Here is a 13,625-nt window from a genome sequence, read left to right as displayed (position 1 = left end):
AAATGTTTAAAAGACATTGAGTGATAGAAACATAAACTAAGATCACTGTACAAAGAACCTGCATCAATAACTAAATGACATTACAACCTCAATTTCTATGTTTATGAACAACGTATGGAGGAAACTCTATTAATGTTTATGTCTATAATAAGTATCATTAAACTTATTTCATACAAAAATGAGAACTCTTGTCATAATTTACCCACCCTCATGTCTTTTCAAACCTGTATGCATTTATTTTCCTCTGCAGGAACCTGAGTCCATTACCTTCTACTACAGAAAATACATTTTCAAAATATCTTCTTTTGTTTTCGCAGAAGACAGAAATTGCCACAGGTTTGAAATTACATGAGGGTGAGTAAATAAATTAATACAATTTTAATTCTTTCTGGGTGAACTTTCCCTTTCATTCTCCGCCTCATACCTGGTAGTCTTTCGTCAGGCAACACAGAGTCATCAAGGACCTCACCCACTCAGGTAGGATTCCCTCATTACCTGAAGAGAAAAACACATCCCATGTGCTGTGACATGCTACATCAGCATAGTTTAATGAAGTACTGGAGTACAATTGCTTTATTTACCTGTCTTGCTGAACATAGATGTGTCCAGGTCTTGGTTCTCTTCCTCAGTAAAATACACAGGAAAAGTTGTGGATTCCAGGAGAAGCTGGCATACCACAGTAAAGGCCTGGCGGCATATCTCCGATATCTCTCCTTTGCCCTTTGACTGGAAGCTTCCCATCCACTCCAGCTCTACTGGTCTGTGGTCTTTACCCCCATCCATAGAAGACCCATGAAGGGCATGGATCCTCAGTTTACTAGGGTTGAAGAACTCAGCAAGTCTGTCTTTGATAAGACCCAAGTCTCGGCTGCCTTTCCTTTTCAATGGAGACCGTTTACTGCCTCTAGGAGAAGCATTAGGATCTAGTTGATTTGCTTCATCCTGTTTCTTCTTCTTTGGATCCACGATATCTAACAAATGCCTGACAGGAAGTTATTGCCAGTGAGAGAGAAAGAGAGAGAGAGAGAAAGCATGAACAGTGAGTATGCATGCTGCAAGTTGCAATGCCAGAACTCAGCAAACTTCCAAGGGGGCCTCTCAATATGACATCAAATTATTTAAAATAAGATAAAAAAAAGTATTGACATAAGCTAAAACAAATAAAAAAATAGCAACTAAAAAGAACCAGGATTCTTACTGTCTTGAAGAACCTGGCTCTATGAGCTATATGAGAAATGTATATTTCTTGACCTGAAAAAACATGTAATTAATTAAATATTAAAACTCCACTGGCATTTTTAAAATTAATACAGTGAATACACATTGTAGTTATACCAAGGACTAAAATATTTATTATATCAACAATCCTTATCCAGTAAATCACAAAAATTTGTCAAGAAGGCTGAGAACCATTGGCTTACAAGAAACTGGGCAATAAATTGTTTATGGTATACTGTTTTTAACTAAATGCAATGCTAAAATGTTACAGTGTTGTCACATGACTCTATAGCATTTTATTTAATCCATCCAGTTATCACAGTAAAAAACATTATTTAGCATTTCCGTTTTATTTACATTTACATTCATGCATTTAGCAGATGATTTTATCCAACAGTAACTTTAAAAAAAAGAGTAACAAAAGCAATTTGTCAAAGAGCCAACAATATTTGTATTATGAAAAGCCAGGTTTATTAGACAGCTAGATTAGAAAGCAAGCTAATTATATTATGATGGATATATTATAATAAAACTTTTGGTGCATATGTCACACTGCATTCTTTATTTCTGGAATACATCATTCCTGGCTAGGTGTACTTCAGCAGGTCATTCCACTAATTATGCATACCCAAAATATGCATATTAGGCACACACAGCATATACACTGAATTTATAAATTACCTTGTGATCACAGATGCCAGTATATCCTGCACACATTTGGACATGTTTTCTATAGTTCCTCCTCTTCTCCACACGTCCTCTGCTTCAGAGTTCACCTCAGAAGCAGCTTCTGAACCATTTAGGCCCGGTAGAAGGTGCTGTTCAGATGGAGACGCGCTCAGGCCTAATCCACTGTCTTCAGAGCGCAAAGGAGGGTACGGAGCTTCACTTTGCTCCGCCTCCAGTGTCTCCTGTACATTCAGACCAGTCTCATTGGTGCTGCTGTCATGGTTACCATTCACCTGGTCACTTTCTTTGACTTTGTTGTTGCCAGTCATCCCAATCTATATTTGTACAAAAACAGAGCCCTTTTAATACACAGCCATTTCCAACCATAATATGAATGCCATTAGGGTATAAGCTTTATTTTGTCAATATTTTTATATTTCTCATTATATACTAAATGCAGTGGCCCAAACATTTACACTACTGCTCAAATATTTTTTTAAAGAAAGAAATTGAACAAAAAAGTGAAAAAAAGAAAGTGAAAAGTGAAAAGAAGAAAAAACTGACAGACTTTTACATTGTTAAAACGTATATATATTTTAAATAAATGCTGTTCTTTTGTACCTTCTATTCATCAAACAACCCTGAAAAAGTATCAAAGTTCCCAAAAAAATATGAAACAAAATAAAACAGCTGTTTTCAACATGGATAAGAACTGTTTCTTGAGCACCAAATCAGCATATTAGAATTATTTCTAAAAGATTGTGTGACACTGAAGACTAGAGTAATGACTGCTGAAAATTTGAAAATATATTCAACAAGAAAAGTTATTTTAAATACAAAATTTAAGCACAATATTTGTTTTTACTTTAATAAAGGCAGCCTTGGTGAGCATAAGATACATTTTTTGCCAGACTTTACTAGCCTAGAAATCTATACGCACCATAGTGGCAGCAAATCTAATCTGCAGCGAGTATCATCTGGCAACTTTCAATACCTTCTGAGCTGTAAAAACCAAACTCTGGTCGGGCTAATTACATTGTGTATAGAGTCGGTGGGCGGGGCTTAACATAATGATGACAGAGTTGTGCTTGCGTGCTTCTAGTAAACACAGAAGCTGGCGAACAGCGGTCTTTCGAATCAGCTTTGACCGCGACTCTGGAAGACTTGGAGTTAGGCTTTTCTTTGAGAAAAGAACGACACTGAAGTCATTCTTAAAAAGGGAAGATGTGTTCTTAATTTTGCCGAACGGATACAGTGAAAGTTTAATCTGTCAACAAGCTCAGCTTCACCTCTGTTGCTCTGGTTGGTTGTAGCGCTATCCTATCGCGTGCAGAGGGAGTTTGAAAGACAGCCGTTTATCCCACCCCTTTGGATTGAGCCGTCAATGGTGAGTTTCCAGACCAAACATCTTGATGTTGGTTTGGCCTGTCAGACTAAGACTTTACGGCAGTTTGCAGTAAAACTGACCCATACCTGTGTTTGCTCCACATCTTGTGTCTGCAATTCGGCCTCCATGTCCATATAAGCGACTGGCATCTGGATCTTACTGAGCACTTTAAAACATGCTCTCATGGCCTGTGTGAGCTCCTGTAGGCTAAGGAATGTCATGTGACTACGCAGTGACTGCAGCATGCTGCCCAGCATCTGTGGTAGGTATTGCGTTTGAATCTCTGCATAGAGTTCCTAATAAGAAACACAAACCAAATCAGACCAAATGACCAAAACTTTAGACAAAGTTGTCCACAGATGAATCACCAGATCATACCAAAGGAATAACATCCATCAAGAAGATAATGAGTGTTGAAAGTTCTGTCACTGAAGGAGGGCTGCTCCAGTCTTTAGATGGACCCTTCCCATCTGGATCACTCAGTGAGCTGAAAAACAACACTAGGCATCATGACATAATTCCATTTATGTTCACGTAATGCAGTTTATTATGAGTTTGTGCATGTTTACCTGAGAGAGATTTGGAAATGCCTTGTCATGTAGTCCCAAAGATAATTGCTGCTCATGGCACTCACAAGCATATTGACAGTCTTTATAATCTCTGAGGCGTTTTTATTCTCCTTGATTTTACTGCACACAAGTAGATAATCAACAATCAGAAACAGCATTCATTTGCATATTATTAACTCATCTTGTACATTTATATTACAAATATTACAAGTATTTTAATGTTTTTGAAAGAAGACTCTTATGTTCACCAAAACTGCATTTATTAAAAAAGCATGGTAAAAACAGTAATATTTTGTTAAATATTATGAGAATTTTTAATAAGTAATTTATTCCTGTTATGGAAAAACTGAATTTTCACTAGCCTATTGTCCCATGATCCTTCAGAAATCATTTTAATTAGCTGATTTGGTGCTAAAAAACACTTCTCATTACGATCAATTTTCAAAAAGGTTGTACTACATATTTTTGTGGAAAACGTGATAACTTTTTCAGGAATCTATGATAAACAGTAAATATTAAATATATTTATTTGAAAAAAAAAAGCTGTATTGTCACCTTTATCAATTTAAGTATTCTCTTAAGAAGTATTCACTTCTTTAAAAAACGTACCCCAAAATTTATGAACTGTAGTGTATATCCACTTATAGTAAATTCAAAATATAATATCATATAATATATATAATCATTGTGCATTGGTTCAAAAGGTATCACTTCTAAATAGTCAGTGGCATATTGTATATATGAAGTCCTAAAATGGACCTCTATAAATGGATATTTGACTGTTGACCCTGACCCTGAGTTTTGAATATTGTTCTCATAGCACTCTGCAGCCCTTACATAAATTATTTTAGCTCAAATCAATTTCATGTCTATTTATTTTGTAAGAGGGCATGTGATCAGAGGGATAAGTCAGTTATCCACTATTTGAACAAACAAAAAAACACCTGCAAAACTGACCATAATGTCGGGTTATTTTGGGATAATGACCAGCTGACTGTATATCATCCCTTCCTCGTTTACTCACCAAAGTTAGGTTTTACTCTTATTTGACTCTTTCTGAGTGTTATATTGAGACCCTGAAATTATTTGTGCTCTGTAGGAATCAAAATTATGATATCGGTGTTGCAGGTGAAATTCTCTCCCAGCTGAGTTAGAGGAAACCTTATCCGTTGTAAAAATATAAGCATTCAATTCTTCTTTCGGACCTGTTGAGTTGGCTGCCACTAAGGCTGGTGTTGAGATTGTCCTCTCCCAGCATCACTTTACAGTAGCTGTAAAAAGCTCTGACCACCTCCAGCAGCACATCAGACAACACCAATGGCCCTGTGAGTGAAAGAATGTGGAGAGACGAGTGATTATGTTAAATAGGACCAAAGGAAAGTACTTTTACAACTTTACAATTTCAACCATTTGGGTGTCTTTACCTATCTCGGATTTGTCCAGCAGGCTAATGATGATGCGAAAAGGTCTGAGATACTCTATTAGATTGTCTGGGTTGGCCTCTATATCTTTCTGCTTCAGAATATTTACCAGAGCCTATTAAGAAAACAACAAATATGAGTTAATTTGAACTGTGCACATGCAGAAAGTGTACACTAACATACAGGAAATGTCTTAAGTGAACAACAACTCCCATTCTAATTGAAAAGCTCTACACTGGTACTTTGAATAAGCTCATTTGAGTTTGAGTGTGTTATCTTCTATACCTGCACCAGTAATTCTCTGGAGTGTGTACTGAAGTAGAATGCAGTGTATTCTTCCACACTGTTGAAGCGACTGGAATCTGCAGCCACCATTCCTCCCTTGATGTCTAAGCCTGACAATACACACATATAGAAAAATACTGGTTTGTTTGACACTCAAGATAAAAGTTCACCCAAAAACATGTACTTTCAAACCTGTATGTTTTACTTTTCTTATGAGAAAAAAATGATAATAAGTAGGATTACATTTTCCATACAATGAAAAGGAGACAATTTGCTAAATAAAAGATTCATAAAAATATTTGTCTTTAAAAAAAAAGACCTGTTTTAAGACTAAGACTTTTTAGATTTGAGCCAGCAATAGATAAATGGCATTTATTGTATGAAACAGTACTGGAGTATTTCTGTGGTATTCTGTAACTGTCTGACAGTTTGTATAAGGTACCGAGCATCCATGCATAGAGGCGTCGATTCAGAGACATATCTCTCCTGAGGAGGGTGAGTGAGGCAGCAGACACCACACAGATCATCTCATCTTGCTTTAGTGGGATGGGACATTCCTCAGGATCCTAGAGATTGTTTAAAAAATGTCTTTAACATGGTCTGGGACAGGACAAATGTAGTTGGGAGTGAAGACACGGAGAAAGAAAAAGAGGGTTAACCTGGCAGGTTGTGAAGGGGAAGAAGTAGAGAAGGATTTCCAGCATGTTTCTCTGGACCAAAACATTCGAGTCTTGTAAAGCGAGACAAACAGCCTTCACCTGGAGAAGAGAGATAGGGAGGTGTCTATTTCACTTACACAATTTCTTCAAAACAACAGAGCTTAGTCAGAGTAGACAGACACCCTGTGTAATTTGACCCAAACGTCTGGCTGTGAGGAACACAAGTACAGTCTGTTCAATATGTCACACTAGTTTTAGGTCATGTCTAACTTTTACAACCCCTGCAAAAGATATACACTACTGATCAAAAGCCTGGGGTCAGTAAGATTTTTGTTATTTTATTTAGCAAGGATGCTTTAAATTGATCAGTAACGATTGAATCAGTAGTGACAACAATGACTTTAATGTTAGAAAAGATTTATATTTCAGATTTCTAAATGCTGATCTTTTTAACTGCAATTCCTAAAAAATAGTTTCATTGTTTCACTAAAACATTACACAACTGATTTTACTTTGAGGATAATAATAAGAAATGTTTCTTAAGCACCAAATAAGTGTTAGAATGATTTCTGAAGGACCATGTGACACTGAAGACTGGAGTAATTATGTTATTCATAATAATTAAGCCTTGCCATCACAGGAATAAATTACATAAAAAATATATACAATGCACTGTATTTTCAATGTTCTGTTGAACATTTGTTTTCCATCACAGAATTTGTTTAATTTATGTCAGATTAATGTGTAGTCTGTCTACCATGACTAAGGTCTTCTCTTGCAAAATATATATTTTTTTAAAACAATGAGTTTATGTGCACAAAATTATATATATTTTTTTCCTTTTAAATAATTATGACCAAACACATACACACACTCACCACTAGTATGTGATCTGTCCCAAGCATATACTTCTGTCCTCGTGCAGTGTTTGAGTGGTCAAAGTGTGCGACGACAAAGAGAGAGGCTGGGAGCCGTACCAGAGGACATATAAGCACTGAACCCCACAGCGCTTCATAAAACACAGACTGACCCACCAACACTGACAACTTCACAAGCAACGCATCCGTCCTTAGACAGGAAGAAAGATGAATTGGGGTTTGTAACATTGAAATCAAAGCTTTACCAGGAACTACAGTAGAGGCCAAAAGTGATGTCCGGCCTAGGAACATTTAAATCAGCCATATTCTGTGATATGTTTTAGCTCTTGTCTAATGTAAGTCTATAGAATTCCCACGTTTACATGAATAAAAACACTTTTGCTCCAATATAATCACGGTAATCTCACTCATCGTTAAATTGGTTACGTTTTAATCAAGGTACATTTGTATTAAGAGTGACAAAGGAGTTCAGGGTACCCTTGGAGTATGCTGACAAAAGTTAGGAAAGTTTAGGATCAAATCTCTGGAGTGTCAACTTGTAAATCACTTATTGATAGTTGGTGTTAAGTTGTACCTTTCATAGACCTCCGCACCCTCCTCCAGTCCAGGCAGTAGGCCCATGATAAAAGCCTGCAGGCTGGGTAACAGTGCCCTCTGAAGGGGCAGAAAGTACCGCTCGTACAGCGTCAACAAAACCGGCTTCACTGACATCGCTGCGTGACCCAACAATGGGAAGAGCCCTGAGCTGAAGTATACACACATGCAAAAGTGATTTGATCAATGATAAGGACATTTCTATGTGAGATTCACCCAGCATTTATCAATAACACCAACCTGTATATGAAGAGATCCTTTGCTAGCCATTTTGTGCCAATGATTTTAAAAATGACCTCATAGGTCTCAAGTGCTTTGAGATGGACGCCGCTGGGCAGGGCAGGATGCAAACACTGAGCCAGGCGCTTCCCGATGATCAAACGACGTGGTAACAGAGAGTACTTCAGATTACTCTGGAGAGCCTGAGAAGCACAATGAGTGGGAGAGTAGAGCAGGATGGATGGTTAGAGATGTACATACACATATATACACACACACAATATTATATATATATACACATACACACACACATATATACATACATACATACATATATTATATATATATATATATATATATATATATATATATATATATATATATATATATATATATACACACACACACACACATACATACATACACGCTACACATCTCTTTATATATATTGTTCAATGGTTTGAGATTTGTATGTTTTTTTTGAAAGATAATACATTTATTCAAATTAATGAATAAAGTAATACTTTTACTTTCATTCAAGTGATAATAAAGAAAATTCAGAAAGAAAATTCAGAAAATTCAGCTTTGCCATCACAGGAATACATACAATATTAAAATATATTAAAATAGAAAATAATAAATAAATAATTATTTATCCTTGGTAGGTTCTTCTTTCAAAAATATTAAAAAAATATCACTAGCTTAGTTTCCACTCTTCAACACACATCTCACTCAGCAACCACATTTGCTGAACAGGTTTCAAACAAACTATCAACAATAGTTCAGAGGAGGAACTGAGACAGAGGGTTTAGTTTGTTATTGCACAGCACTTGAAACATGTTATCCAAGATATACCATCAATAATGTCACTCTATATATGAAGTGAACATATTTCAAGTGTGTTAAAACGGAGATTGTAGATGTTAAATGTCATATATCTGAAATAAACACACAAAATCCAATTGATATCTTTTATATTCACACAGGTTGTTTTATAACTTGCACAATATCCGGAAAGTCCCATTGAGCAAACAAGAAAATCACATGCCATATAAAGTGATATAGAGAGAAAGAGAAATTTAAATAAGGGTTTTTGTTTTTTTACAACTACTTATTAGAATGAAATGTGTTTGAAAATAAGCGCAGCGGAAGGTTGAGATGAAAGCTTTTTATCTAATCTTAAGGACACAAGTCCTGTTCAGCTCATTCAAATCAGCTGCACTTTGAACATAACGTTTGATGTGTTTGAGGTCAAGCAGTAATGTTAACCAATGCCTTCATTCAACAGGACTGAAGATCATAATGGCAAGTCTAACTTCCCTAAAAAACTGTAACTAAAAATCAATCTTGAACTGAACCAAGCAAACTTCCCTGTCTACTTTCAAAGGGAGGTAAAGCTAAATTCAGAGGTGGACAAAGTACACAAATTTATTACTTGAGTAATATCATTCAAATATTACTCCGTTACAAGTGAAAGTTGAGATTTTTAATCAAGTAAAAGTACAGACGTATTTGTTTTCAAAAGTACTTAAACTGTTCGAACTGGAGTGAGACAATGATGGAGACTCAGGAAGACAATACAGCGTTTAGAATGCAATTGGACGTTTCTGAATGTTTAGTGGATACATTTATGTAGTCTAAAAATCTTTCAAAAACAACTTTTGTGCAAATCCAGCATTAAACTGACCCTTGTTTGTGAAGCAGGCCGACGTAATGCGATTTACGCAAATAGATAACTTATTAAAGGGGGGGTGAAACACTCAGTTTCAGTCAATCTCATGTCAATCTTGAGTACCTATAGTAGTATTGCATCCTTCATATCTCCGAAAAAGTCTTTAGTTTTATCATATTTATAAAAGAAATATAGGCTGAAATATAGGAGTCTTTCCGGAAAAAACAGAGCGCCTGGAGGCGTATGCGCCTGTGGGTGGAGCTAAAGAATGACCAAAGCAGTGACGTCCTCAAGCGTGGAGAAACCCATGTATGCTATCGACCCATGTATGCTATCGATCGGATTCAGCTAATACGTGATCCAGAATCAGGCTGAAATAAATTGAACAGGAGAAACAGCAGCAGCAGGACGTCCGTCTCTGTGGTATGTACTGTATTTAGTGGCTTGTCAACATTTGTGTGTCTTTACTCGCAGTTTATGAGGACATGATTCGGTTTATGGACTATTGTATGCGACTAAACCTTAGCAGTAGCAAGCAAAACGGTTTTGCACGTCAGACTAGTGTAACGTTATACATAGAACAACAATGGAGTCCACGATCGTGTCGTTTACTGATGTTTACTCACGCGACGATAGAATAGTCAAATAGACATTTGAAGCAGTTTTACTCAACGGCTGCTTCCAAAGCAGGACCGAAACTTTATCGCTGGGACCGCTCCGTCAAAAACACACTTCTTTGGTATGATTTGGTGAAGTCCTGTAAGAGCAGTGACCGTGGAAGTCTGCGATGTTGTGAAGCTTTCCGTCATTTCTGCGTTCAAATCGGTTGAAATGCAGCGCTGCCTTCCCGGAATGCTGTGCTGAAGCGTTGAAGTCGCTTGATGTCACCCATAGGAATAAAGTGGAGCGGGGAGCGCGGCGCGTCAGAAGTGTTCACGGACGACTGGATCTGCAGCTGAGCGAGTGTTTATGGGCGTGCATTTCCTCTCTTGCTCTAGTCGCGCGCGCGTGCACCCTACCGGGAGAAGAGCCCGTACGGCCCACACAAGGACCTTCCGCTCTATTAACGTCAAACCGACCCATACTCGAAATAAACTTTCCGAAACTTGTGAGAAACCGGAAGGAGCATTTTTGACAAAGAAATACTCTATCAAACGGCCAACATTAGTTTTTGAAACTTTGTCTATGTTAAGGATGGGAATCCAAGTCTTTAACAGTGTAAAAAGCTCAGTAGGCTATGCATGAAACAGCATTTCACCCCCCCCCCCTTTAATAACTTTCTTCAGCCTTTCCTTCATAAATGAAATTCTATGTACCATGTTCCAAATTCTAATTCTATGTTATGTACATCCAATCACAGAACATTGGAAATATTTTTTTTCCTCCATTATGCATCTCCAGCTGCTACAGTGAGGAAACAGAAATGGAATTTTGCATAACAGCCCCCCAACCCCTACCTCCACCTCCAGGCTTTAAGTACCTTGTTGAGTTTTCCTAGTGAGGAGATGAGATCAGCCCATTCACTGGATGATTCAAAGTTCCGCAGCGCCTTCTCAATGACAGCTGCGTAACTACGGTAACGGTAGTCATTCTGAAGCTCAACCTCCTCAGGATCCATCATACCTCAGTCATGTCCCAGCATGCTCAGCATCTGTCTATGAGACAAATCAGAGAAAACCTGCATTACAACTAACGATTATAAAACGACAATAAAAAAATGCATGAAGTGAGGCAAAATCCTAGTAAAGACAATCAATTTCTGATAAAGAAATGTACAAAAGGCAAATAGCTAGTAAATAGAGGTGCACGCTAAGGCAAGTCGATCATGGGGATTTGAACAAACCTCTTAACCTAAGTGGCACACATACATGAATGATACATGTGTGGTTTATTAAGGAGATGTGTGCTATCACTCCTATATCCCATACAGTACATTGAGAGAACCAAGTCATATTTAGTAACCAGAATAAATCACAAAGACTGGGATTGAGAGTAAGTAGCGTAAGCAATCCCAGCCACCACCTAGAATGTAGGAGGCAATCGTAGTTTACATTCCTTCAAAAAACACGAACAAAAAACTGATCAAGAACACAAGAAGAACAATATTTATATAGAGAAAAAATGGTTTCAATGTAAATGTCTGTACTGTCTGTCACCTTGTTGAATAAAACTTTTATACGACAGTGCACTGTTAAAAAAGTCTGTAAAAATAGGACACAGTGTACTGTATAAATATGAAGGAATTTTCCGTATTGTTTTTTTTTACAGGGGTTTTACATGTATTTTGAATTACAGATTGCATTAGTTTGTGTTTTAAGGGTCAACAGAAATTTTGCGTAAAATTACTGGATAATGTATTGGCAGAAAATTACCAGAATACCAGAAAAAAAAATTGTATATGTGTGTGTATATATATATATATATATATATATATATATATATATATATATATATATATTCTTTAATTTCCATTACTCTATTTCTTCAAACTTTCTTCAAAAAAGGATAATAACAAATGTAACTACTGAAACCAAAAACCATATGAAATGGGAGTATAATTAGCGTATAAACACTCATTTCAATGCTGTCCAAGAGTACAGAGACATCAGTGGTTTACAGAAGGACACAGCGTCTCTTTTGCCTCCCTTGAGCTCATTGTTCTAATACTTGCAATGAATGCAGGGGGAACAATGAAATACAGGCGAAAAGCCACTCGCAGGAATCAGTGCCTGCATAGCACTATGATTGTCTTATTATACTATCAATGTAATCATCGCAAACTGCACTGAATGGGTCAAACTTGTGAAAATGGACGAATTAATAGCAGAGCAATAATTCATAACATATTAAATTATGTCAAATAACATACTGACAAAATAAGGGCTAAAAAGGCAAAAATGTCTACATGTTCTTTGTGGGCCAGCTTATAAACAGACACTTCAAATATAAACACACCAAAGACAAGTAAGATAGATACTGGTGTCTGCTTAGATATGGTGACATCTGTTAGCTCTCCGGTGATAAAAGCCCTGAGAGCATGCATACGCACACACAAAGTTACACTTGCATCTGTTCAATCTGATGCTATGAGCATCAAATGGGCATCTAGAGATTTACAGAGGATTTAAGAGACTGAAGCAAGCCCCAAAACACGTGCCTGTTGAACACAAAACCTAACCTACCCAAACAATCTGATCCATGTCTACTTAAACAACAACAGCTTTCTGTTTTTACTACCACACAGAAATGTTCACCACAACAACCTATTGGTTGAATGTAAAATTAATGGTTAAAACAATCCAAATTAAAAAAAAAACCTGCAGCTGTGGTTGCCAGAAATTCATTGTAAAAAATATTGTGACAAGTTTTATAGAATGGCTATTTATTTTACAACTTATAATCGTATATTTAAGTGATATAAATAATGTCAATATACCTACTTTACCAAAATCTGCCTTTTAACCACAACATCAATACAGGTGGCACAAAAGAAAGCCACAAAATGATTTAGAGGTCATCGTAAGTGACCTGTTCATAAAACAAGGTCAAAGCTCATTCAAACACCATCAACACAAAACACCAATATAATGCAATAAACATTGACTAAACAACACAAAATATAACAAAGCACACTAATGTACATTACTGATTAAAAAAATTATACATTTTTAAAAAATCATATTTGATTGTAACAGAGTCATCCAATTAACAGTTTTCTGTAAAAAAAATGTTATTTCTTATGGTGTCCACTTTTATTCACACATCAAAGAAATTCTGTGTCTGGCAGGGGGAGGCACAAAGCCACCATAGCAAACACAAACACACACAATTATCCGAGCTTATGCTCTTAATATCATTAGCAGTTTACATTCATTAAAACAGCAGCTCATTAAAAAAGGTCACAAGTAAGCAACAAAAAGCCTTTAAAATGGTGACAGTGGTTAGTCAAGTCTTAATAATTATAGAGCAATTTTATTTATTTTACTTTTACACTGCCTGTATGAAAATAAAGAAGTTTATATTTTCCTTATCTATTGGAATATTCCTGTTTACA

General features: G+C 36.5%; 1 protein-coding gene across 1 annotated transcript in view; it reads right to left on the bottom strand.

Annotated features, from left to right (window-relative positions):
* The window catches only part of dop1b (DOP1 leucine zipper like protein B), a 29,391-nt gene that overhangs the window by 13,759 nt on the left and 2,007 nt on the right, over nucleotides 1-13,625 (bottom strand). The window contains exons 2-16 of the mRNA XM_067444069.1: nucleotides 11,052-11,226; nucleotides 7,921-8,102; nucleotides 7,661-7,831; nucleotides 7,087-7,276; nucleotides 6,209-6,307; nucleotides 5,992-6,115; nucleotides 5,550-5,659; nucleotides 5,268-5,379; nucleotides 5,049-5,166; nucleotides 3,844-3,963; nucleotides 3,653-3,761; nucleotides 3,361-3,570; nucleotides 1,900-2,222; nucleotides 582-982; nucleotides 425-495 (exon numbers count right to left, since the gene is read on the bottom strand). Of these exons, the coding sequence (XP_067300170.1) occupies nucleotides 425-495; nucleotides 582-982; nucleotides 1,900-2,222; nucleotides 3,361-3,570; nucleotides 3,653-3,761; nucleotides 3,844-3,963; nucleotides 5,049-5,166; nucleotides 5,268-5,379; nucleotides 5,550-5,659; nucleotides 5,992-6,115; nucleotides 6,209-6,307; nucleotides 7,087-7,276; nucleotides 7,661-7,831; nucleotides 7,921-8,102; nucleotides 11,052-11,192 (2,481 nt within the window). The 5' untranslated portion in view covers nucleotides 11,193-11,226. The remainder of the gene's footprint in view (nucleotides 1-424; nucleotides 496-581; nucleotides 983-1,899; nucleotides 2,223-3,360; nucleotides 3,571-3,652; nucleotides 3,762-3,843; nucleotides 3,964-5,048; nucleotides 5,167-5,267; nucleotides 5,380-5,549; nucleotides 5,660-5,991; nucleotides 6,116-6,208; nucleotides 6,308-7,086; nucleotides 7,277-7,660; nucleotides 7,832-7,920; nucleotides 8,103-11,051; nucleotides 11,227-13,625) is intronic.

The sequence above is a fragment of the Pseudorasbora parva genome, chromosome 5 (genome assembly GCF_024679245.1).
Source record: "Pseudorasbora parva isolate DD20220531a chromosome 5, ASM2467924v1, whole genome shotgun sequence".
In the NCBI taxonomy this organism is placed as follows: domain Eukaryota; kingdom Metazoa; phylum Chordata; class Actinopteri; order Cypriniformes; family Gobionidae; genus Pseudorasbora; species Pseudorasbora parva.
The sequence above is the reverse complement of the archived record's forward strand: the minus strand, read 5'-3'. Positions and strand labels throughout refer to the sequence as shown.